Raw genomic sequence first — 27,537 nt, forward strand, 5'->3', positions numbered from 1 at the left:
GCCAAAATTAGATATTTCCAGATTTCACAATTTCAAAATCTTATGGATTTTCTAAGTTTTAAATTCTAATGTTCAACGAGAATGTAAATCAGTGTCAAGCTCAAAAGAAATGCAGCTTCTCAAGGCTTTAAAATTTTCAGTTCAGTGTTTGGGTCCTCCCAAATTCGATCAGTCACTCTGAGAATTGAAAATGAGATGCCTAAAGCTGTTTTTAATGAATTTTGGTCGTATCCCCAGGAAATCCATCATTTGTCCGAAAAACTTCCACCCCGTCGAAGCCCAGCTTTGTAAATAAGTCATCTTTGGCGTTTCGAATTTGCCTACAGCTCATCATAATGGTCAGAAGACCTCTAGTCGGGCTAAACAATAAAGACCCCAGGTAGTCGCAAGCCATGATGACTAGACATTTCAGAATGACATATGGCTTCAAAGACCTCCTTTCTCTCTTTCAGAACGGCATCTCGTATTGCATTCCACGTCGGAAAAATAAACTGTTGTGTGGTAGATGACTTGAAAAAACAGAATCCATAGAAGTGAAATTCGTTTGAAAGGAGATAGAGAGGGGGAACACACGATGAATTAGTTTAGGGTGGGTTGCACATACTAATCATTTCCAGAACCCTTGTCATGCTCTCTAAGCATCGATCATTAAAAATGGCCGACTATGCAGGCTTCATTTTGTTAACAGCACAAAGGAGAGACGCTTTTACAACACGCTCTCCATCTCTTTCTCGAACCCTCGATAAAACTTTTTCAGGGTTGTTGTGGCCCGAAACTTTTCTCTCGACAACTTTTGCTGTTTACGCTCGTCTGCAACTTGACCAAGATTTATCACTGGAAATCAAATTAAAATGTCCAAATGCTAACAAAAACACTTCTTCACCAATCGTGATTCGGCGTTTTTCACTTTTTTCCGTGACGAAGTTAAAAATTAATTGTTGGGCATACACGTCGAATCTACGAATCCGCTGGAGTGAAAATCAATATCCAATTTATATTACAAAGTCCCCCTGAACGTGGCACGACGACGATAACGTGACGTACGCTTGAATGACATATATAGAGATTCTTTGTTGTTTGAGAGCCAGGTGTATGCCTCAAATATTTCGGATACATAAAAGAAAGGGTTTGGGCTATAGCACGGATTTGTGGGGCGCACAATTGATGGGTGAGATGACGGAGAGGTGGATCCATCATGGAAATTGATAGATGATATGCCGGTACCACCCGTTACCGGAGCGAATCAATGCCATATGTCTTCATTTAATGACGGAAATATGCAGATTTTACTCACAGACCACGTAAAACGACTTCCAATGACCAACTTATTGACTATCAATTTATTTCCACATTTCTTTTTATTACACAGATTCTCAATTTGAAATTTGAAAGTTTCCAGCTCCAAATTGAATCCCCGGGAATTCAAACAAATCCAAAAATGGAAAGAATTTAAAGACTTTTTGAAAATTTTGGTCCCAGAATGCCACAAATGAAATTTTCTGATTGAGAATTTATTGCTCCTTGTGGGAACTTGGCACCTGGGAGCCCCAAGAATAAAGAGAAACCAAAAGCAGTCCATTCGATATCGATTAATTAATTTATGCAAAACCAAACGGCGCTTTTGAAACGCCTTCCTTTCTGCCAACTCACTTATTACCATCCGCTCATTAATTTTTTCCTTTGAAAAAAGGGAATTACGATTTGTAGAAAACGCTTCCCGAGGCTAGCAGGAAAGGAAAAACATTGCTATTAAAGTCGTTATAAAAGGACCCTCTCTGCGGAATGCAGCAGACCTAAAATAAAAGTAACCAAGCATAGAAAGAACACGATGATGACTGCAAGCGTACATTTACTTCGCTCTTAATTATCATTCTTTACATTGTCCTTTTTCACCACATTCATTACATCGGTGTTATCATATAATTCATGATCAATATTTACTATTGCCGTTGTAATATACAATACTGTGAACTAATATGATAACGATCTGACAAAACCACATGTGGCTTGTTTCGGGAGATTAATTAGTAAGTAGATCATTTCCAATACAAGCCGTTGCTAGCAGTGCCTGTGGTTTTACAGGTCGGCTGTTATAATGATTACACTTGTAATTATGCATGAAACTATGTAATACACTTTACAATGTGCCCCGTATTGATCAATTTGTAAACACTGATTCGGGGGCTTTTATTTCCCCTTTTTCCAGCTCGATTTAATCAACTTTCCAAATCCTCCCGAGATTTTTCTACATGTGACTGATTGTCTCTTTGAAGATAAACGATTATAGAGCCTCCCAAAGAAGTCACTATCTCTGCTACATTAGATAGAGACATTAAAAACGTCATTAATCATCGTCTCTCAACAAAGCCCTTACACGCATTTCGCCCTGTTATTGATTTTTTCACTTAAAACACTTTTAATATGCTGCCAGTCTAATGAAGCGGCAAATTTTTTTCAAAGTTTGTTTAAATTCGGGGGAAAGATAAATCAAGCGGACAATTAATTAACGCGGACGCGGGAAAAGTCAGATGTTGCATGTTTTGGGTTTTCTCACAGGCGAATTTCAAGTTCGCTTGCACCAACGCCACTAACTTGACTTCACTGTGGTCTTAATGAAACGGCAAATTTTTCCAAACTTTTTTTTACTGTGAAGTTAGCTACGAATAAAAAAGGAAAAGTTGTACAACAGAATCCAGCTATCCTTGCACCCTCGGGATTATCTGTTATTTCGTTAGTTTGCGGAAACTCTGTGGCTGGCGTTTCCGGAAGCGTCTTTTGTTATAATGTCCGAGAACGGCAATCAATAAGAGATCAAAATCAAGCCTCGCGACGCCCGAAGAACCTCACCACCTCGAAAGTACTCAAAGCATGTGGCGCGTCCGTGGTGATACCAACTGGAGGAGCGTAATCGATCAGCTGACTAAGGCCACTGACCTAGTACCGGTTGCCTCCGAGCTACTCCGAACCAACCGCCCCTCTTTTTATTTTATTTCGTTTTTATTTTCCAGAGTGACCGTTATTGCCTCAAAACGGCTTAGGAAAGTTCTTGGAAGGTGTGCGTTGAGCTTAATCCTCTTGATGCCGAAGGGAGATAACGGTGCTGTTGAGTACTGCAAAAATGCAGAATGGGGTCGTTACGCGCACCCTAAGCTCGTCGGTGGCGGAAATAAATCAATTTTGTCCATTTCCGTCGTGACGAATTTAAAAAAACTTGGGAATCTTTTGATTAAATGTAAATAGAATTGAAATATAAAATTTTATCGCAGGACAGGTGAAAGGGATGAAAGTTCTCGTTGATACTTTGGAAACTTGTTTTTTTGCGTTATTTCCAAAAGGGTAAGCATGACGACCGGTGAAATCCCGAGGGTATTTTCCAATTTCATTTCGTTTCACTGCTGATGTTAGAAATTTTAACGAAGGAAATTTTAGAAACGTGTTCATCGTAATTTGTGGAAAATAGAAACAAGCCGGGAAATTTTAGTGTATGTTAAACGAGGGTGAAAATCGGACAATTACGCGAAAACGAGTTTATGAGATAATTTGGAGAAGGGACATTATTTAGAATAAAATATTTAAAAACTGGGAATTAAAGGGCCTGCATATTTAAGGACTGGTAGCTACTTTAGAATTTAAAAAGTAATTATTTCTAATTATTTCAAAATAAATTTCTCAATTTTTCTAAATTTTCCGATGTTTATTATTTTGAAAGTGGAAAGTGTTGACACGTTTAAAATAGGAATTTTATAAACTTTATAGATTTTTTTTAAATTTAATTAATTAAATTAATTTTTGGATGATCGGACGACCCTTGTAATTGTACACATCAGTTGTATAAAGTTGATACGATAATCTGTTGATATCGCTAAAAAGCAGTGCAATTACAATATGAAGAAAAGTACTCAAAATATTCTTAAAGAAATAGAAAAATAAAAATATACATAATATTATGTACCTGCATACTTGCATTTTTTGTTTGTTTTTTTTTTAATAACATAATGGGTATTTTGCATTAGAATTATCAACATATTTGGAAAAAAATTGTATCGAAGAATTTCTAGTAAAAAGTAAATTTTTCTTCTGATTCCAAATTACAAACTTCTAGAGCAAAAGAGGCCAATTTTAAGAGTTTTTATTTAAAGATCCACCCTTTCTTAGTAACAAAATGGAGAATTTGAAATAAAAAGCAAAAAAGAATTTAGTGATTGGCCAGCATTATCTTTATCAAAGTGTTTTTTATTACAAAAAACGCAACGAAACAATCAACTCGATCGTAACTTTCCATTCATTGGCTAGATGTCCAAAACTGTTTATTGGACGAATTTCTGAGCTAATTAAATCATGCACAAAATAGAATCACTTCATTGGATGTTGATAACAAAAAACGCACGAAATGAGAGGAGTGGAACTTTGGATTTGCTGTGTAACATTTTTATTGGCTTTTATTTATTGCATAAAATAATTAATATTTACGTTTATACAGGTGTTACGTAAGAAAACATCAAATTTTACATGGAGAATCAGATTGCTTACAGAAAACGTCTAAATAAAAATTTGCTCTTTGTCACTTTTCTTCTAAAAGTTATAGAGCCGGTTTACTCAATAATTTAATTGAAATTAAGTTAATCTCGCAACTAATTTGACGATTGGTGACATTTGATTGACTGAAAAACGATCACATGTCACTTTAACATGATGATAAGAATTTAATCAAAATTAGATTTAACGTAACTTCTGTAAACCGGTCAGTTTTGTAGCCTTATGTTACTTCAATCAGTTAGACTCGATTTTTATCAAGTTCTCTCTGCCAACTCTTTTATAATGAGCAGACTACTAACAACATTTATCGAGAATTTGAACTTTTCTAGTCAAACCATAGATTGACCTGGCACAAGGTATAAGAAGAGATTATTTTTTAAGTCCCTTTATATAGATAGCAAGACGGCAAACAAAAGTTTTACCTAGAAAAATTATCTCAAGATTTTTTCTTCCAAGAAAATCAGTTAACATTCTTAAGAAAAGTGGTGGGAATTTTTTAGTAAAATTCTCGGTACAATTTCCACCCCTACGGTACTTTAATATTCGTACACAATTTATTTTGATCAGTTTTGTTACTCAGTTCAAGAGTGATCGACTTGTGTCTTTGGGTGTTATTTTGTAATTTTGTGTTGTGTTTGAAATGGCAAAAGGTAATCCTTCAAGAAAAAGGAAGGCGTTCGGGTCAAAGAAGCATAAAGGCAATATTGATAACTTGAAAAAAAGATGGAACAGAAAGGTAATTTCAATATTTTCAGTATATCTAAATTAATAATACAGGCTGTTTTTTAAATGCATGTACAAAAATAGTGCGGTAATTCTTTGTCACAAGTTAAATCTATTAAGAAAAAAAGTTTTAGTAAAAGTGTTTTTGTTTTTGAGATTTGAGATTATCAGCTATAAATGGCTCTCCGGATATAAGGTTTGCAAGTGTGTCGTCATAATATTGCATAAAATTTAATTTTTTCCAATTTGCATAAAATTTAAAAGGAAAACGAAGAGTTTTTTATCACAGCTATGTTAAAAAAAAGAGTTAGCAACTGTTTTCCACTAAAACTCTAAATTTCACTTCTTGGGCGTCGCGACGCCAAGCTGACAGTGATAAAAAAGAGTTATATTTTGGAACTTAATCAACTATAAGCGAGTTCTCGGACACCTGTATATAATCGGGACTTTTGGCTAATCTCGTCAGTCTGGTAATTTTCGTATCTGATTATCTGTGCATGCCTGTAATTTTTAAATTAAAATCTTCGAGAACTTAAGAATTATTTAATTTCGTGTATTTTTTGGTGGAACATTCCTAAAATCCGAGCTTAATGGACAAAGAAATCTTGATAAAACAAAAAATTGCAAGAAATTGAAAAATTTAAATTCAAAAATTGAAATAAATTAATAAGGCAATTCAGAGATTTCGATTCAGAAAAAACTGCAAAGAATCATAATTAGACCGAGAGTTAAACAATTTCTTATTGAAAAAATTCTTAATCTGGGCTTTAATAGGATCCAAAAATTTGATAATTTTAAAAGCTGGACAATCAAAATCTAGAAAATGCGTAAGAAGCATCCAATATTTTGGAAAATTTGAAAAATTAGAAGATAGAAACGTCGCTGGAAAATCTGAAGAACTGAATAGCTGAAAAATCTAACAGTAGAAACCAAAATTTTCACAATCTGGACATTTGAAAGCTTAAAATTCTTACCACTTACTACAAGAAATCCAAGCATCCAAATATTTGCACATTTTGATATTCAAGTAAGGAAAACTTGAAATGACGACCTTTTTACCGGCGACATCAACTCTACCCTACTCCTCACATTTCAGTTTCCTGCGCACTGGCTCGACCGGTTTCAAGTTTAGTTTCAGTAGAGTAGAGTTCTCGAGCCAGTCGATTTCGCAGCTCGCGACAAAATGAAAAAATGGTCTGAGTCAGAAACGTTAAAATTTGTCGAGCTCTACCGTAAATACGACTGTTTGTGGGACCGCCACAGCATGAATTACAAAAATAAAACGTTAAGACGAGCAGCCGAAGAAGATTTACTCCATCATTTCGGTCGAGCCAACTTCGGAGTCCCGGATTTGAAGCAGAAGATTAAGAATCTGCGATGTACATATCACCAGGAGTTGATGAAAATCCAGCGATCGAAAGAGGCAGGTGGAGACGTGTATGTGCCGAATATGAAATGGTTTAGAATTATGGATTGGATGCTTGGAAAGGCGGAAAATGAAGCTTCTGGGAATGTCGCGGTAAGTATGTTTGTTTAATGGTGAGGTGAAAGCACGCATGTCGCATGCGCAAGTTTCGCCTGCACAAGCAAGCAGGCACGCGAGGTCATTCTGAGTTTTGCCGTCCGTGTCCACAATGGACGATTTACTAACAATATCTGACATCCGTCAATACACTAAAAAATTCCTCTTTGAGTTAATCGAACTGTACAAATCCCAGCCGGCATTATGGCAATTAAAAAACAAGGATTACCGGGACCGAGCAAAGAAAACCGCTAGTTATCAACTCCTTATAAACAAGTGTCGAGAAGTTGAACCCAACTGTGATAAATCCACCGTAGTGAAAAAAATCAATTCAATTCGAACTACTTATCGGAAAGAGCTGAAGAAAGTTCAAAAGTCTCTCGAAGGGTCGGGGGAAGTCTACAAACCCAAACTGTGGTATTTTCATTTACTCTCATTTCTTAGCGAAAACGAGGATGACCAGTTAAATTTAATCGAAGAAGACGTGAGTATGGTGGCGTGATATAATAATTATCGCACGGTTCTTTACAGTGTGACCCTCTGACTCCCCAAATCGAATGTTTGAGTGAATCCGCCACGAGCTCTCCAGCTTCCATGTTTGTTCCATGCAAAGAGAACGAAGACTTTTCAACGAGGCAATCCGTTAGTTCGCCTACTTCCATGTTCGAAGTGGTTCAACAGAAAAAACGGCCGAGAGAAGAGGCGAAGCTTCGAGTGGAAGAAGACGAATTTGATCTATTGGGGCGGCTTTACGCCAACAAGTTGAGGAAATTGGAGAAGGATCAGCGGATTTTTGCCGAGAAAATAATTAACGATACGTTGTTCGAGGCCGAACTCGGGAATTTGAACAGGAGCTGTCGGCTGCTCGTTCGAAGCCACCTGGAGTCTGGACCCACTCACACCGAAATTCACTTGAAAAGCGAGTTGGTGGATGATATGGTTGACACTTCTTTTATTGAGTAGAAATGTTTGAATAAAAATTTAAGTTGTTTGTATTTTATTGTTTGGAGAAAAAAGTCGCTCGTTTCCACCAAGACGAGTTTGTGACACGAAACCTCGCATTTCCTTAATTGCAACCCAAAACTGATCGCCAAATAATGACCCAGCAACAAAGAAACCATCCATCCAACACAGAGAGCTCTCTAGCCCGAAACGTGAGCTTTCGTTTCCCCTGCTCGTAAGCTCCCCCCGCCTCCCTCTCCCTCATCCTAGTTCCCCTAATAATAAACAGCCGTGTTTAGTGAGTGGGTCGATCCGGGCTCAGTGGAGAGGACAAAGAAGGCTGCGACTGGGGGGCATACCATACAGCAGATGCTCAGCTGTCCTCGCTGTGCTGTAAGTTTCGGCTTGCTAGATAGTGGCAGTTTATATCTCTCTAAACCGGCCTACTGCGATGTGGTGTGGTGTTATCATTCATTCCGTGTCCGGTGCGACCGGGTTCTAAATCTGCATCTCCTTGGCAACAGGACGGATGTCGATTGCCACCCTCGTGCTAGTGGTTGAAGAGAGGATTTTTTTTTAGTTCGTGCGTGGATGTGCTGTTGTGATTTTAGTGTTGCTATAATTTATTACAGTTACTCAGATTAAATTTTAAATAAATCAAGTATTGTATGCATGGTAGAGTTATAGAGATCATAAAGTTTATAATAAACAGGTCTAAAATCAGTGTAAATTAAAAATTCTGGTTCATTAAAAAGTGAGTAGAGAAACGAGTTTTATTTCTGTAGAAAGTCGCAACCATTTCGTTGCAGGGAAATTATTGTTTACCGACCAGCTGCTATGTAATATTGATAGTGTAACTCTTTAATAATACAGTGTGGTCGTTAAGTCACAATGAAGGGCTTTAATCAAACGGAAAATATAGTATTTATTGTACCACGTATTTATTTTAATAGTTTCTACAATGTAAGTATAATTTCACAATTATTCCGACGGATGTTTCAGCATTAAAAATTTAGTCATAAATAAGAACGCATTTAGTTTCTATAATTTAGAACTGAGCTCTAGTTTTGTTCTTTTGTGCTTGTTTTTAATCTTTTTTCCTTGTAACAAAATTCTTAAATTTATCCGGCATTTCAAGACTTTTAGATGCTCATACCTAGATTCTCAGATTTTATAATTTTATGACTCGCGCTCCCAAAAATAAATTTTAAAATTTACATTCTCAATTTTTTTTTTGTGTATCCTTCCAATAAAAATTTCTATGATAAATTAAACTCTCAAAAGTTGAACACTGAACTACACTTTCTCTACCTAAAATTTTCGAATTTTCTAGATCCTATAAGCTCCTAACACAATTTTTCCGATTTTAGATTGTAGTTTCTGCATTCTCAGAACCGAAAATTTTCAGTATTCTTCCTCGGATTTTTATAGCTTCATCCATAATTGTAAACTGCTCAGGTTCCGTATTTTGAATTTTTCTAAATGGACATTGAATTCTCATTCAAAATTCTGAGAAATTTCATACTGACACGTCCTCAAGACTAATTTAAATTAGATGTTTTGTTCCAAAATTTGGTTCAAATGGAAAAAGAATACATGTGAGAAAAACCTTTTTCCCCATCTTAGAAAAAACTCATTCAACCCGGAAAAGGTGGAAAAACCCAAAACATTACTCGATAACAATACAAATTATTATTGGTTTATTTATTATGAATAAAATCGTCGACCCGAAACGTTAATACCATTTTCTTCACAATACAGACACTTACATAATTCGTTCTTTATGTCCACAAACACTTTAAAAACGAGTTGGACACCTTAAATCTTCTTTATTACCTCATTTTTGAGGACCTTAATAACATAAAGTGCATTATGAAGGCAGCAAATTCATGCAAAAAGTGGCCATTACCTCGATTTATAAAATCCCACGTGGTGAAATTACCCATATTATCGACCCCAAAACTGTAGAGGCCATCTGCTCGGGTTCTCACTCTGAACAATATTTCCATCAGCATTGTCTCGTGTGCAATTTAATCTTCATTATTAGCACTTTGCATCGTGGGAGAATTTTTCGTACCACTTCACGTATTTTTTAATTATGAAAGAAATGCCAGAAGTGGAAAGAAACATTTGTCTTGATGAAACCTCGTTAAATATTCGTTGTAGTACTTTCAAAACCTCATTAAAATGCACCATCATAGATTTACGATTTCCGCCGTAATCATTGTTTGTTTCTGCTGGTTACCTAATTAATTAAACATTGAAGTATGGAAATTACTTGTACTTCACCGGTCGAATTTATTTTATTTCAGCTTTCATCATTCGCTCTTAATTATCTGGTACAAGTACTGAAAACGCCATTAAATTTGCCTAATGAGTTAGAGCAACACCTTTTTTAATTAAATTTCTAATTAGCGATCCCCGAAAATACATCCAATGCAGGCAACCAGTTAAGCAACGGTGGTTGCAAGGCTATCTAGAAGACTTCGGGGGTACAAAAATAACAAAAATGTTTTATTTCACCTCGTCGGATTCAATCTGTGTAACCAAACCAAAAGGGGACTCCCTGGATTTGATATCTCCCTCTTCCCCTTTGTTTTGATAAACGACTCGATGAAGTCCAGACTAACAAACAGGAAAGCAGTTAAAAAATTTATAAGCTCTCCTACCAGTTTATTTCCGTTTCGACTGAATGGAGCACATTTTTCATCGTTTTGCGAAAAATAATCATCGCGGTGTGTGGTCTTTAATGCGCTTGAATAATGGAAAATGAAGGAAGAGAAAAGCAAAAGCGGGATTGTTTGTTTTTCAACAAGTTTTATCTGTTATTTGTGTTTGGTAACTCCAGCGTGACACCAGCAAACGTTCAAGGTTTCGTCGGCAACTGATATATTAATAAACTGTTTAGTGAGTGTAAACTCAAGTCATTTCGCAACACAATATAGGTTATGGTGAAGTTATCCATGTTTTTGCAAGCTTGAAATGTAATTTTACTTTTTGCATCGTTACACGAGACGTGGGGCTTTCAACGTTACAAAATCGACGTTTATCGTGTTTACGGTAAGTCGTTTTGAAATAGAATAATGTGGTTCTTACCTTCGTTTCAAAAAGCGCGGAAATTCGGCCTCTCTGTAACAAAAAAATTATTAGTATGTTGTTGTAACCATCGTAAATTTGATTAGATTGAATCCCTTCAGTTTCTAGTCCAAATTTGGACTCAATTAGTTGTAGTCCTAGGAAAATTTGCTTCATTTAGCCTTTGACTTTTAAATTTAGAACTATTAACTTTCGTTTAATTTGAAATTTTCGTTTAATAAAACTTATTTCCTTACTCCTCGATTTTCTAAAAGTATCCGAGTCGGTGGAAATCTCTACTTTTGTCATTACTTTTTAACAGAATTAGGATTCTCAAAAGTTTCTATAAAATGCTTTCATCTCCTTCGAATGGGAGTTTTTTTTTATTTTTTAGATTCATTTAGTTCTACAGCGAAATCTCCCTTAAATATCAAACTGTTATTATTTATTATGCATAAACAGGATGGCTCACCTTTGCTATTTGTAAACTCTTTTTTCTTAAAAAAGGTAATTTTGTCTGTCTTCATTTAGTATTAAATCATTTAAAAATACTCTTATCTTCGAAGGCGACAATAATAATATGAAATTGAACCGTATAGTTTCCAGGAAAAGGGAAAAACTAAGCCAAAGCTTCAAAATCATTTCCGACTATAAAATCAAGGGCAGTTTTAAATATCATTGACATCTGTTTCAATCTGTCGTTTTTGACATTCTCATTTAGGTTTATTGTCTGATTATGATTTATTTCAACCTACAAAAGCTTAATTCAGTTCTATTATAGTTTGTTAGTTCGATTTTTTTGAAATTATTGCACTGCATTGACACAGAAGTCATTCAAATATGCATAAATTTAAACTTGTCAAAAAGCCAGGTCAGCAGGGGTGCACAAAAACAACGCTTTTATTTGTTTTTCTCAAAGATATGTAATTACTAAATCATTTCAAGAAAATAAATATTTTTTTGTATAATTATCGTAAACTGAAACAAGAATTCAGACAATTTTTCGAGAATTAATGTAATTTTTAATACTTAACATGACAGTAAAGATTCCGATTTACCTATTAAAAAGGTGGCTAAATTTGCATTTTAAACGGTGAAGTAGTTCTAACTAATGTCAAATTAAGTCTCACGTATTCAATAATCTTCGTTTTTTATTAAAATTCGTTCATAAATAATCAGGGATTGGGATCGAAAGTCTTATAAAATGGGCCACTCTGTATACAGGCCACATAACCTCGATTTAGTAAACATGTTGAAATTGAATAAACTACAAAAACTCGAACAAAATAACCCGCCAAATAATAGTAGTTTGTTTCACTAGGCTGAAAAATATTCTTTTGGAAATGCGAGAAAGGGGTTGGAAAGGGTTTAATTTCCGAGCATTTCTAAAACATTTTCCAGGCGTGTTAAATACAGATATATTTCTGTGTTTTTTATTTTATTCATAGCTTTAATATGTAGCATACCAAGAACCACTATGATCAAATTTGTTGCAAACTGCCATAAATGACTCATAATTTCTTCATATTATATTTCGTTTCGCTTATTTGCTCTGGTAGACACAAACGTGTCTATGAGTTAAGATTCAGCAACTTTTCTCGGAATTTTTAATCGTCTCAAATGACAAATAAGAGCGCGATTTTAACGTTCAACAAATAATATCCTTTGGTTATTTCTATCAATTTTTTTTTTTGCTTTAGTGACCACACTAGACTCCATAATTTGGATTTCTCGATGATTTGAAGTTTTTTCACGGTGCCGGTCCCCTCATTTTCTCTTGATAAATTAAAAATTTTCAATGTATTTTGGTCCCCTCGGTAATTTGAAGCGGAATCGGGAACTTTTTTCTCGCTAACACTCTATAGTTTGAATTTTTCCCTCCCAAACTCTTGTTATTTATTATTTGCTAAGTTAACTTAATTTTAGTTAATTATTAATAATTACACACTTTATTTTCAACTCTCAATAATTTGAAGTTTCTTCCTGGTCCCTTAAATTTCCAGTTATCGAGAGTCGACTGTACATGGTTAATAAGATAAGCAAGACGTGTAATAAGCAAAATAAAGAAATTGGGTTTAAAATAAGCAAATATTCCTAATATCGAGGCTTGGTTTACCAAAGTAAATAAAATCTTTAAATAAAATCAAATATTTATTTCGGTTGTAAAATGACGTAATTGTTTTTTCGCCAATCAAATGTAGGCAATCATCAAATTAAATACGCGATCTTAATGGAATTAAGGTGCAAACTGGCTTATAATCTACATTTCTTATTTACTCAAGAAGTTATTACTTTAAGATTTTATTATTACATACTGTAATGGGTGTAAAATTAAACCAGAGAGTAACCCGGTCGTATTAACCAAAAATCTGGACTACAGAAGTAATTTAAATTACGTATTATGTTTGAATAACAGACAAAATTTTCAAGAGAAAGTTTACTGCACTTATACTTATGGTTGTGCAGAGATTTCCGTTTTAGATTCGGTTAATTAGGTAATAGGAGATTAGTTATGAGTCCTTTTAGTCCAGTTTTGCACTAATTAATTAAATTTTGACCTATTTCAGTTGGTCCAGTTTGATTTCTATTTCCAGTTTCTGATTCAGTGCGAAATATCGTCGAATTTAGCCACATTTATAATTCCTCTTAAACCATTCTAGTCTAATTTAGGCAGCTTGATTGATTTTAGTCCAATTGGGTTTATCATAAATAAATTGCACACTGGAAATGTCAATTCTTTCCCCTGAACTTAAAAATCGAAATCCTCACACCTCGACTTCCTGGCGTCCCAAAATATCGCGGTTACTAAACGGTGCTTTCCATCATGACGCTTCTGCCGCCGCCTATCCATTCCCGTATTGTTATCGCCGCCGTTATAGAACTCCATTCATGAAAATGGGACGTGACTTTTCACGACCCACTGATTCCACAAAATAGCCTTGCCATCGATTTCACTCTTGTAACGATAAGAAAACTCGCCCCAAAACCAGAACACCATGACGCAGCGTCATTCCTCCACATACCCGGTATTTTTTATCGTACAAGAACACTTTTTACGCACCTTGAGTGCCGAGCAACAGGTACCAGAAATTAATTTTTAATTAAACACACGATGCTGCGTTATCTCTGTAAGAATACTCTCCAAATCTGCATTTAATGGGAAGATCATCAAGGGTTAGCTAATCCAAAGGTTGGGGCCACCATCAAAATCGCATTATCGCGAAAAATACACGCGCTTTGTTCTTAGCCAATCGCCATATTTCACCCGAGCGCTATAATCAAGCTCTTGTCCTGTTTTCTTCCACGATTAATTTAATCACAAAGGGTCAGTAAGTGGCCAAAATGAAATTCCGAAGACCCATCGACCTTCTTTATTGCATGAAATCGAGGCCTGAGGGCCGAAGCACCTGAGTGGAGGGTGCAGAAACGGGTGGGGCATCTTAATCACAGGTTTGAGGCACTTATAATCACAAGACAGTGTAATTTCGTCGTTGCTCTTATAATGTTGTATTAATAATTATAATCAAGCGTCGTTACAGCGCACAATACTCTTCTTACTCTCTTCTATCTTCGTGTCTGCATCGACAGTGGGCGATATTTCATGTTTTACATTAATTTTTGACGGGGAAATTACATGGAAATTAATTCGATGGGAGATATTGTCGCCTCCATCTATGCAGAGGAGCCACTTTTGATAATAAAACCGAAAAGTAATCACGGCACTAATTGGAATTGGTTGCAGTTATTCGTGTCGCTACATTCTTCCACACAATAGCACCAATGTCATAATGCAAAGTACTAAACTAGGTAATAATGGCTCTTTTATTCCCTCAGCCTCCATTATTTTTGACCGAGCCGATTCGTTCCAGAGAAAACCCTGAAAAGAAAACTAATGCGAGCGAGTGAATATTTCAACTTTCCTTTCCATAAACACACAAAGACGCACCCCCTTGGGGTGCCCCGTCACACTGCTAAGCAACCAAATGGAAACAAATGGATGATGAGACTAATGCCGTTTTTGTACCTCATGAAGGTCGAAATATAACATGATATCCTGGGCGTCGAAAGTCTGTCGCAATAAAGCAATACGAGTGTAGGTGGCAGACACAATAACGGCCCCGAATTTAAATTCTGAAAGAGTACAAGATGCAATATAAAGTGAAATATGTGCAAGGAGACTACGGATAACGGACACGTTTTAGCACTTCGCTGCTTCTGTCGAATTGAACAAGCTGTAAAATACAAATGGGCCAGCGAATTTGAGGGCCGAAGTACAGCTGCTGATCCCTTCGACGGTTTAAAGTTGCTAAAAAAGGGAAATGGGGAGAGTGGAGTGCGAGGGCAATCGGGCTAATCTGGGAAAAAATCATTGCTTGGAGAGGGAGGGAAATTGCGGAATTCATTCAAATGGGAGATTGTTTCATCTATCACAGATTTGAAAAATTTTACTCTGAATTTTCTCTGTCTAAAATGTGCGATAGTGCAAACTGAAACTTTCTATTTGTCGTAGTTCCGGAAATGTGGAGCACCAAAAATTTGGGAATAAATATCACCGAAATAGTTTCGAATTGTAAATTGAAAAAATGAATTTTCGAGTTCGGGACATATAAAACCGGAAAAATGGGTGAAAACTCCTCTTAAATCAGATTTTAACTTTCTTAAACTTTTAGCTTTCTTATGTTTGAAACTATTGTGAAATTCTCACGTTTTTGGTCCACTTTAAAATACATAACTTTTATTCAATATAATTAATAATGCCAAATTTACGTACATTTTCTTTTTCATTTGACTAACATTCTCAAGTTCTTAGGTTTCCAAATTTTTATTTCCCCAGAAATTTCGCATTTGAGATTCTAGACCAACAATCAAAGCTTCATTGAAAACATGAAATACATAATTAATTTAATAATTTCGAAAAATGTAATAAAGCTGAGATAGATGAGAACCTGAAATTTTCTGATGTGAATATTTAGCCAAGAGCACAGCTCAAGATCTCAATAGTTGAAGAACTGTTTATCTGAGTCTGAGTTTGAAGGCTTGGGAACCATGAGGACCGTTTTCTAGGTTCAGAAATGCTCAAGTTTTTGTCGCTGCTGAATCCAAAATTTGTATTTAGTTCAACTTTTTCAGAATCTTAAAATTCCGCGAGCAGAACTAAAAAACTTTCAGGTTTGAATTTTCGCTCTGAAGTTTTCGTCCCTGAAATTTCCGTCTGAAAGTCTCGGGCTTAAAGAGGAACTGTTGATATCCTCATCTGGAGTTTGAAATTTTCTCTGCCACTGAGCTCAGAAAATCTTTATCTAAAACAGTTCCAAGAATCGCTCAGCAATTATAATTTCGTCGGCAATATCCCGAAACAGATCCTCAGCAAAGCTGTGGAAACAACACTCCAATTATATTCGTCCCCCATTTAAATATCTTTGCCAACCTCACATTAAATCCTTACTTTGCATAATTGAGGCTAACGTTAGTACGGCCTTTGCAAGAAGTCAAAGATCTGATGTATGTAAACCTGAGAGTTTTATCATTGTCGCGTTACGAACAAACAAATAGAAAGCACAAGAAGACGGGTTGTAATTATAATTATATTTAATTTTCATTATGTTAATAATATATTCCTGCAGTAGTTCCGTACACCGTGTTACGGACTTAATAACAGATAATTGTAGAAACCCACGTACTTATTATGCTCGTATTTTCCAAATAGTATGTAATTTAGATTTACAGCGCCGGTGACCTTTGAAAAACCCGAACTTAATCCGATCAAGTTATAAATTTAGCTGAAAAAAGCAACGGTTCTAATTTTATAGGATAACTACAAAAAGTCGCGGCAGCTTTGGCTGCAACACTCGGAATTCAAATGTATGCAAGGCGAAATGAAAATTCCATCAAAGAACAGCCGTGCATATTTTACCTCCTGATGGAGTTGTGAAAAAACGCGACGACTGTAAAGTCTCAGCAGGAGGCATTCTTTTAAAACAAAAACGGGAAGATGGCGACGGTGGTTCGAAGATATTAAACTTTAACAATGAACTTGAGTTTTTAATAAGAAGTCTGGAGTGCTTTCGATTTCATACGAATTTTGTAATAAAGCGACTTGCAGGGCAGAAGTAAACTGATCAAATCTGGGGGAATGCGACTGGTACATTACAGTGTATCCAGATAACTTTCGTTTGATAGTGATTTTGTTTATTCAGTGTTTGTAGACGAGGAGATAACGGAGCGATGAAATTTATCAAAAGTTTATGCATTCCAGTTCAAGACTTGCATGTAGTGTTATAGTCGTTTATCATTCTAAATAAAGTGTCCTTTAGGGCGCTTTGCAACATGTTGTATATTTATGAGAATATATGAATGAGGATTACCTACAAAGGGGGTGAATGGTATTTCAGTGGACGGCGGCGGCGGTGCCGGTTATTGCAATTTTTACACGAAAAGTCGATCATGGAGGATTTTTATTCAGATTTTTTAAACCCTCATGCCCAAGTTCAACCTTCAAGTCTCGGGTTCCTAGGATTTTTGCTTGACAACGGTTCCTTTTTTCTACAATTTTTTAAATTAAGGAAAAATTCAAAGTTCGCGGAGAAAATCAAAATTTGAGAATACGAAATCTTGAGAAAGTGAGAATTTTAAAACTTTGTATTGATAAATTTTGGAATTGATTAATCTTGGAAATTTGGTAATCCTGATAACACTAGTCAACAAATTTTGGATTATAAAAGTAGAACTGCCTCCTGATTGTGAATTCTTTTTGAATACACTGCGTTCACTTTTTTTTTCAGTTTTACTTAACAATTTCCAAAATCATGGAACTCTTTAATACATCATTGAAAAGGTCTCTTGAATTACCTTTTAGAAATCGCCGGAGAGTCAGTAAGAGTTTTGAGAAAAACTGAAGTAAATTTCGAAAAACGGACGGATTTTAAAAACTTTTTGTCAAATTTTTGGATAAAAACTCCTAAATTATAAATTATAAATTATAAATTATAACTCCTAAGGATATAATAATAATAGATTTTAAATTTTTAATTTAAATGTCTACAAAATTCTAGTTCTAGTTTTCCGATAAATTTCACCTTTATAAATAATTTCACTTAAAAATGTAAGATCATAGATAATAACTGTTCAAAGGTGTTGTTTGAGTTTTTTGTCATTTAAATAAAAACAAATAAAAATCCGTTTGCGTATCAATTCAGACAATTTTTCTTCGTCCCAGATGAAATTTTCGTAAAACTGATATTTTCATGGGTGACTGCTACCAGATTTTTCGGAAAAATTCAAGTGATTATGCAAAAAAAAAAATTTCAGTGAGATCTACCTTCCCATTTGAGGTAACTTTCTAGTAGGTTAATTGGCGAGTACCTTTTTGTGTTTAATAACTTATTAATAATAAGTTACATATTACTGGGTTTCCCAGAAAATTCTGAACAATTTCTTTCCCATTTTCGAAATAAAAAATTTGTAACTCTGTAAGTTTTTACGCCACGACAATGAAAGTCAGGAAAGTTACTAGTTTGAACCTACTTATCAACTCCCCAAATTTGAACGTTGTGGAGCAAAAGACACGGTTTTTAAATTTTTTTATTTAGATGAACTAAAATTTTTCCAATTTTTGAAAACAAAAATTTGTAACTCTGGAAGTTTTCATGCCACGGAAATAAAATTTAGGGAGGTTACTAGTTTGGATCTATTTGTCAACTCCCCCAAAATTGAACCTTGGAGAGCAAAAGACGCAGTTTTTAGAATTTTTTATTTCGCAGATGAACTTAAAATTTTCAATTTTTCGAAATAAAAAATTTGTAACTCTAAGTTTTTACGCCACGACAATGAAATTCAGGGAACTTACTAGTTTGGACCTACTTATCAACTCCCCCAAATTTGTACGTTGTGGAGCAAAAGACACAGTTTTTAGAATTTTTTATTTAGATGAACTAAAATTTTCCAATTTTTGAAAATAAAAATTTGTAACTCTGGAAGTTTTCATGCCACGGAAATGAAATTTAGGGAGGTTACTAGTTTGGATCTACTTGTCAACTCCCCCAAAATTGAACCTTGGAGAGCAAAAGACGCAGTTTTTAGAATTTTTTTTTTCTCAAATAAACTAAAAGCTTTCAATTTTCCGAAATAAAAAATGTGTAACTCTGTAAGTTTTTACGCCACGACAATGAATTTCAGGGAACGTACTAGTTTGGACCTACTTATCAACTCCCCCAAATTTGAACGATGTAGAGCAAAAGACACAGTTTTTAGAATTTTTTTGTTTAGATGAACTAAAATTTTCCAATTTTTGAAAATAAAAATTTGTAACTATGAAAGTTTTCATGCCACGCAAATGAAATTTAGGGAGGTTACTAGTTTGGATCTATTTGTCAACTCCCCCAAAATTGAACCTTGGAGAGCAAAAGACGCAGTTTTTAGATTTTTTTTTTCTCAAATGAACTAAAAACTTTCAATTTTCCGAAATAAAAAATGTGTAACTCTGTAAGTTTTTACGCCACGACAATGAATTTCAGGGAACTTACTAGCTTGGACGTACTTATCAACTCCCCCAAATTTGAACGTTGTAAAGCAAAAGACACAGTTTTTAGAATTTTTTTGTTTAGATGAACTAAAATTTTCCAATTTTTGAAAATAAAAATTTGTAACTCTGGAAGTTTTCATGCCACGGAAATGAAATTTAGGGAGGTTACTAGTTTGGATCTACTTATCAACTCCCCCAAAATTGAACATTGGAGAGCAAAAGACGCAGTTTTTAGAATTTTTTTTTTCTCAAATGAACTAAAAACTTTCAATTTTCCGAAATAAAAAATGTGTAACTCTGTAAGTTTTTACGCCACGACAATGAAATTCAGGGAACTTACTAGTTTGGACCTACTTATCAACTCCCCCAAATTTGAACGTTGTAGAGCAAAAGACACAGTTTTTAGAATTTTTTTGTTTAGATGAACTAAAATTTTCCAATTTTTGAAAATAAAAATTAGTAACTCTGGAAGTTTTCATGCCACGCAAATGAAATTTATGGAGGTTACTAGTTTGGATCTACTTGTCAACTCCCCCAAAATTGAACCTTGGAGAGCAAAAGACGCAGTTTTTAGAATTTTTTTTTTCTCAAATAAACTAAAAGCTTTCAATTTTCCGAAATAAAAAATGTGTAACTCTGTAAGTTTTTACGCCACGACAATGAATTTCAGGAAACTTACTAGTTTGGACCTACTTATCAACTCCCCCAAATTTGAACGTTGTAGAGCAAAAGACACAGTTTTTAGAATTTTTTTGTTTAGATGAACTAAAATTTTCCAATTTTTGAAAATAAAAATTTGTAACTCTGAAAGTTTTCATGCCACGCAAATGAAATTTAGGGAGGTTACTAGTTTGGATCTATTTGTCAACTCCCCCAAAATTGAACCTTGGAGAGCAAAAGACGCAGTTTTTAGATTTTTTTTTTCTCAAATGAACTAAAAACTTTCAATTTTCCGAAATAAAAAATATGTAACTCTGTAAGTTTTTACGCCACGACAATGAATTTCAGGGAACTTACTAGCTTGGACCTACTTATCAACTCCCCCAAATTTGAACGTTGTAGAGCAAAAGACACAGTTTTTAGAATTTTTTTGTTTAGATGAACTAAAATTTTCCAATTTTTGAAAATAAAAATTTGTAACTCTGGAAGTTTTCATGCCACGCAAATGAAATTTAGGGAGGTTACTAGTTTGGATCTACTTGTCAACTCCCTCAAAATTGAACATTGGAGAGCAAGCAAAAGACGCAGTTTTTAGAATTTTTTTTTTCTCAAATGAACTAAAAACTTTCAATTTTCCGAAATAAAAAATGTGTAACTCTGTAAGTTTTTACGCCACGGCAATGAATTTCAGGGAACGTACTAGTTTGAACCTACTTATCAACTCCCCCAAATTTGAACGATGTAGAGCAAAAGACACAGTTTATAGAATTTTTTTGTTTAGATGAACTAAAATTTTCCAATTTTTGAAAATAAAAATTTGTAACTCTGAAAGTTTTCATGCCACGCAAATGAAATTTAGGGAGGTTACTAGTTTGGATCTATTTGTCAACTCCCCCAAAATTGAACCTTGGAGAGCAAAAGACGCAGTTTTTAGATTTTTTTTTTCTCAAATGAACTAAAAACTTTCAATTTTCCGAAATAAAAAATATGTAACTCTGTAAGTTTTTACGCCACGACAATGAATTTCAGGGAACTTACTAGCTTGGACCTACTTATCAACTCCCCCAAATTTGAACGTTGTAGAGCAAAAGACACAGTTTTTAGAATTTTTTTGTTTAGATGAACTAAAATTTTCCAATTTTTGAAAATAAAAATTTGTAACTCTGGAAGTTTTCATGCCACGCAAATGAAATTTAGGGAGGTTACTAGTTTGGATCTACTTGTCAACTCCCTCAAAATTGAACATTGGAGAGCAAGCAAAAGACGCAGTTTTTAGAATTTTTTTTTTCTCAAATGAACTAAAAACTTTCAATTTTCCGAAATAAAAAATGTGTAACTCTGTAAGTTTTTACGCCACGGCAATGAATTTCAGGGAACGTACTAGTTTGAACCTACTTATCAACTCCCCCAAATTTGAACGATGTAGAGCAAAAGACACAGTTTATAGAATTTTTTTGTTTAGATGAACTAAAATTTTCCAATTTTTGAAAATAAAAATTTGTAACTCTGAAAGTTTTCATGCCACGCAAATGAAATTTAGGGAGGTTACTAGTTTGGATCTACTTGTCAACTCCCTCAAAATTGAACATTGGAGAGCAAGCAAAAGACGCAGTTTTTAGAATTTTTTTTTTCTCAAATGAACTAAAAACTTTCAATTTTCCGAAATAAAAAATGTGTAACTCTGTAAGTTTTTACGCCACGGCAATGAATTTCAGGGAACGTACTAGTTTGAACCTACTTATCAACTCCCCCAAATTTGAACGATGTAGAGCAAAAGACACAGTTTATAGAATTTTTTTGTTTAGATGAACTAAAATTTTCCAATTTTTGAAAATAAAAATTTGTAACTCTGAAAGTTTTCATGCCACGCAAATGAAATTTAGGGAGGTTACTAGTTTGGATCTACTTGTCACCTCTCCCAGAATTGAACGTTGTAGAGCAAAAGACGCAGTTTTTAGAATTTTTTATTTCGCAGATGAACTTAAAATTTTTGAAATATTTCCACCCGCTACCTCTATATTTTTTTTGCTTCATAAGCAAAAACTAAGAACCCTTTTTTTTCGATTTTTTTATTTTTTTGCTTTATTTTTATCAAATCGCCAAAAAATTACAAAAGGTTTTAATTTTTTTAATTTTTCAACAATTTCCTTCGCATCAGAGAATCAATGTCTGAGAACCTGAAATCTTGAAAAGTGAGAATTTTAAAATTTTGGATTGATATTTTTGGAATTCAAAATTCTTGGAAACTTTTCAGTGTTTTTTGTCTCGTTACTTCTAAACGATAAGAGAGATAGCAATTGTTTTGTTGGTATAAAAGGTAGTCTTTTTAATGATGCATCATAGTAAAAAATAGGTATAATAATTCTTAAGTTATATGGAAACTTTTGTACAGTAGAACCTAAAAAATCATTTTTTAAGAATATGTCTGAATCCGGTGCAAGACGGATTTCAGATTCGGAATCAGGAGGCGATTCCACTGAAGCAATGACTTTTCCAGTACATTTTTTTTCCAAAATTTGTTGACTAATGTGATCTGAAAAGCAAGGAAAGTGCAAAACTCGAGATCTGAAGATGTGAAAAATGAGACTGCTTTAAAAATTTAGCTGTGAAGTTTTTCTGTTGCGAAGCAGCAAATGTGACAAAAAACTTGCTCGAAATGGTCCAGTTTTTCCCTCTTTTTATGTTCATGAATATTCTCGCAGTTTTATTGTAAACATTAAGCAAGAGCAATGTGAATAAATCTGGACGCACTTAATTTATCCTGTTTTTGTCGTCCAAGGCAATTAAGCACCGTCGTTAGCAGTCCGCCTCATAACTCAGACTGTGAAAGACAACCAATGGTACAACCAACTGATAAAATATTTTTAATAATCAAATTAATTAAAAAAAAAAACAATCTGGGCCTTTGTTTCTCCCCATTTTCCGGCCATTTATGTTCGCGAACATCGCTAAGCTTCTATAAAAGCATTAAAAATTCCTGCCTCTTTGAAAGCTTCCCTATAATACCACGGTGGAAATGTCACCGGTTGTGAAAAACGGCGTGTCAAGCGCACCGAGGTCGTATGTGTCTGTGGGCTTCCAACGAAGAAAACGAATGGTGAGGACTCGTCTGCGTTATGAAACATTGATGAGGATTTTGGCGGTGGCACGACATATCCAATTTTTGCGGCTGTTTTATTAATCTCCCGCCGCAAAGCGTTATCACATTCGAGAAGCTTGACTGAAGCATTTTATGGAGCGAACGACAGCGGATGCAAAATTAATGATGGATAGAGGAAGTGGTTTCGATATTTTGGGAGTGTCGTGGGGCCAAACCTCCTCAGCACGTGTGCCCCCATGCAACGCTGGGTCGGATTAAACCAGTCCGAAACATCTTGAGATAAAGTTGTGTGCAGGGAGCGTGATAATCTGTACAAGTCAGTGTAGATTAAACCAAGTTTACACACTTGCTGTCTGAATCGCGATTACGCGATAAGCTCTGCATAACTTCAGAACCGCCACGTTTCGTTCGTTCTCTATTTCGTTATTGATCTGCAAGGGACAATTCCTCAAGTCCTTGCAATTTCCTGAATTTATGTTAGTCAAGTTTGGCATGGCTGGAAATGAACAGATGAGCTCGTTACATGGCCTCCGCTTACACTGATTGTGGCACTTTCTCAGTTTCAGGTTTCTAAGGGAGGAGAGTTCGTTAGTGTCTAGTGACAAATTCTATCTCGCTGATGTACGCAGCGAACCTTAAGGGTATTATCATAACATCGCCGAATGAGGTCTCGTATCATTAATGAAATAATTGCCCTGGAAAATGATACCGTTACGTGTTGATAAAGGTGTGTGCACTGCCGTTAATTTGCAGCTGCGGAAGAAATAAAGTGGTAATTGCGTTGCGGTGCTACACCATCGAGTTCAACGGACAATTTCGACTACGAAATCTTGGCTTTCCACTGCCACCAATGCTTTTTTCTTCTCGGAAACCGAAAGACCGATATTTTCTCTTTTTATTCAACTTGATTTGTTGTCAAAGAAGTCCGGACAAAGAGGAAGAAGCCAACAGGAAAGTCACTAAAACGATTCGCCGAATTGTCACGCCAAAACACATAAATATACCTTATTCGTGGAAAAAAAACAACAATTTTAGAATGTTTGTAATAAATAGTCAAAATTATCAAAATACCATCCTAGGAATTGAATTTTGCCAAACTATTCCATGCATTTAATTAATTAATCCGAGAACGCAATTTTAAAATTTTTGGGAGGCTCTGGTAGGATTTCAAGGTTCAAACTGTAGGTTTGACACTCTTAAATTGCTTAGAAAAGATATGAAGCTGCAAGATTTGAAGTACAATCTAAAAAACAAACAACAAAAGACCAAGAATTTCAGATAAAGAATCGAAGGATCTAAAGTCATATTTGACGATTTCAATTTAGAACCTCAAGCGTCTGTGGAAGAATGCGAAGATCTGTGAAAAATGGCAAAGAATCCAAAGATCTAAAAATGTGCGGAAAGTCACAAACCGTCAAATGAACGTCAACATTTTTATTTACTTTGAATCTTGAAAATGCGAAGAACTAGGAAATAAAAAATTTGCAACTCTAACTTTTTACGCCACGACAATGAAATTCAGGCAAGTTACTAGTTTGGACCTACTTATCCACTCCCCCAAATTTGAACGTTGTAGAGCAAAAGACACAGTTTTTAGAATTTTTTGTTTAGATGAACTAAAATTTTCCAATTTTTGAAAATAAAAATTTGTAACTCTCGAAGTTTTCATGCCACGGAAATGAAATTTAGGGAGGTTACTAGCTTGGATCTACTTGTCAACTCCTCCAAAATTGAACCTTGGAGAGCAAAAGACGCAGTTTTTAGAATTTTTTGTTTAGATGAACTAAAATTTTCCAATTTTTGATAATAAAAATTTGTAACTCTGTAAGTTTTTACGCCACGACAATGAAATTCAAGGAACTTACTAGTTTAGACCTACTTATCAACTCCCCCAAATTTGAACGTTGTAGAGCAAAAGACATAGTTTTTAGAATTTTTTATTTAGATGAACTAAAATTTTCCAATTTTTGAAAATAAAAATTTGTAACTCTGGAAGTTTTCATGCCACGGAAATGAAATTTAGGGAGGTTACTAGTTTGGATGTACTTGTTAACTCCCCCAAAATTGAACCTTGGAGAGCAAAAGACGCAGTTTTTAGAATTTTTTTATTTCGCAAATGAACTTAAAATTTTCAATTTTTCGAAATAAAAAATTTGTAATTCTAAGTTTTTACGCCACGACAGTGAAATTCAGGGAACTTACTAGTTTGAACCTACTTATCAACTCCCCCAAATTTGAAGGTTGTAGAGCAAAAGACACAGTTTTTAAAAATTTTTATTTAGATGAAATAAAATTTTCCAATTTTTGAAAATAAAAATTTGTAACTCTGGAAGATTTTATGCCACGGAAATGAAATTTAGGGAAAGTACTAGCATAGATCTACTTGTCAACTCCCCCAGAATTGAACCTTGTAGAGCAAAAGACGCCGTTTTTAGAATTTTTTTTTTTTTTGGAAATGACCTAAAAACTTTCAATTTTTCGAAATAAAAAATTTGTAACTCTGTAAGTTTTTACGCCACGACAATGAAATTCAGCGAAGTTACTAGTTTGGACCTACTTATCAACTCCCCCAGAATTGAACGTTGTAGACCAAAAGACGCAGTTTTTAGAATTTTTTATTTAGATGAACTAAAATTTTCCAATGTTTGAAAATAAAAATTTGTAACTCTCGAAGTTTTCATGCCACGGAAATGAAATTTAGGGAGGTTACTAGTTTGGATCTACTTGTCAACTCCCCCAGAATTGAACGTTGTAGAGCAAAAGACGCATTTTTTAGAATTTTTTATTTGGCAGATGAACTTAAAATTTCTAATTTTTGAAATATTTCCACCCGCTACCTCTGTATTTTTTGCTTCATAAGCAAAAACTAAAAAATCTTTTTTTTTTCGGTTTTTTTAGTATGTAAAAGGATTAATTTTTTTATCAAATCGCCAAAAACTTACAAGAGGTTTTAATTTTTAAAATTTTTCAACAATTTCCTTCGCATCAGAGAATCAAAGTTTGAGAACCTGAAATCTTGAGAAAGTGAGAGTTTGAAAATTTTGGTACAATTTTTTTCCAAAATTTGTTGACTAATGTAATCTGAAAAGCAAGGAAAGCGCAAAACTCGAGATCTGAAGATGTGAAAAATGAGACTGTTTAAAAAATTTAGCTGTGAAGTTTTTCTGATTCGCCGAATTGTCACTCCAAAACAAATAAATATACCTTATTTGTGGAAAAAAAACAAAAATTTTAAAATGTTTTTAATAAAATTAATCAAAATTATCAAAACACCCATCCTAGGAATTGTATTTTGCCAGACTATTCCATGCAGTTAAGAATTTTTGGCTCATTCATAACTTGTTAATTAATCCGAGAACGCAAATTTTAAATTTTTCGGTTCTCTTAAGGCTCTGATAGGTTCAAACTGTAGGTTTGACACTCTTAAATTGCTTAAAAATGATTGTCGGACTCCCAAGTTCTCTGATTACATCATAAATCGAAAGGAGTCTAAATATTAGAAATCTGAGAAATGTAAACCAAAAGGAATCTCGAGATTTTAAGGAATTCGCTGCAAGATTTGAAGTACAATCTAAAAAACAAACAAGAAAAGACCAAGAATTTAAGATAAAGAATCGAAGGATCTAAAGTCATCTATTGACGATTTCAATTTAGAACTGTGGAAGAATCTCGAGGCTTTGAAGAATGCGAAGATCTGGGAAAATGCCAAAGAATCCAAACAACGGAAAATCAAAAAACGCCAAAATAACGTCAACAATTTTATTCCGATTACAAAATATCGGCATTTTCGAAAGTCAAATTTATTCCTCCAACAGTTTGAGCACCGCTGCCTCATTCCATTTCTTGCTTCACGACACCATCGCCATACATTTTACTCCCTGCCAAGTCACGTAAACTTTCCAAAACCTCCAATTGTTCACGGTTACACTCCTCTTGTCTTATAACCCACTGAATAACTGTGTCGAAACACTGATACGCTTCGTCGTTCGAAGGTCCGGCACTTTCTTCACTTTCCTCCTCGGAATTTAAGTAATAGCAATCTTTATCGCAGTCAAGCCACCGATGTAACTCTTCGGAATTATAGTGTTCCAATCCGGGAATTGTTTGGGCTATCCCAACAATCCCGGAAATGTCCGGGGGTTCCCACATAGTGTCATTCTTCACATTCGATAATAACTTTCCCCAGGAATCTACAATGTGAGCTCTGGGAATGGAATCCCAAGCTTCACCGATCACGGGGATACTTTCCGTTAAGGTGAATTCTTCCAGGAATTGTTTAATGGGATAAGATTTCGCGGCGAGTAACGTGAGGAGTTTGGTTCTGTAAGTTTGTTTGAGGTGTCGGATTTGAGCTTCCGCCGGTTTTACAAAGACGTCCACGTCGGTTTTCAAGAGGACGTCGCGGGGAGGGTGCCAAGGAGCGTCGTCGAAAATCATCAGAATCTTGCTGTAGTTTCC

General features: G+C 34.8%; 2 protein-coding genes across 4 annotated transcripts in view; both read left to right on the forward strand.

The window, feature by feature from the left end:
• Positions 1–27,537, forward strand: part of D2hgdh (D-2-hydroxyglutaric acid dehydrogenase) — a 70,436-nt gene that overhangs the window by 16,292 nt on the left and 26,607 nt on the right. Inside the window, exon 1 of one of the 2 annotated variants that reach the window (XM_088035383.1) lies at positions 10,684–10,783. The exons of the other annotated variant lie outside the window; for it this stretch is intronic. The gene's annotated coding sequence lies outside the window, so the exon portion shown is untranslated. Of the gene's footprint in view, positions 1–10,683; positions 10,784–27,537 lie in introns of those variants that run through there. 2 annotated transcript variants of the gene reach the window in all.
• Positions 5,850–7,776, forward strand: LOC148175372 (uncharacterized). Of its 2 annotated transcripts, none has more exons than XM_088035390.1 (2): positions 5,850–6,778; positions 7,313–7,776. In XM_088035390.1, exons 1-2 carry the CDS (start codon positions 6,443–6,445, stop codon positions 7,742–7,744), a joined length of 768 nt encoding a protein of 255 aa, XP_087891516.1. In that variant the 5' UTR covers positions 5,850–6,442; the 3' UTR covers positions 7,745–7,776. The 2 variants fall into 2 exon arrangements, with proteins under 2 accessions (XP_087891516.1, XP_087891515.1); XM_088035389.1 differs by lacking the exon at positions 5,850–6,778 and adding an exon at positions 6,785–7,265.

The sequence above is a fragment of the Gnatocerus cornutus genome, chromosome 5 (assembly GCF_029298725.1).
Source record: "Gnatocerus cornutus isolate USDA-ARS CGAHR chromosome 5, icGnaCorn1.1, whole genome shotgun sequence".
Classification (NCBI taxonomy): domain Eukaryota; kingdom Metazoa; phylum Arthropoda; class Insecta; order Coleoptera; family Tenebrionidae; genus Gnatocerus; species Gnatocerus cornutus.

What these genes read in the sequence shown, in the direction of transcription:
- LOC148175372 (XM_088035389.1), top strand. Translation starts at nt 6,894, where the DNA reads ATGGACGATTTACTAACAATATCTGACATCCGTCAATACACTAAAAAA. An exon ending in TAAATTTAATCGAAGAAGAC is followed by an intron (nt 7,266 to 7,312) that starts GTGAGTATGGTG and finishes GGTTCTTTACAG; the next exon opens with TGTGACCCTCTGACTCCCCA.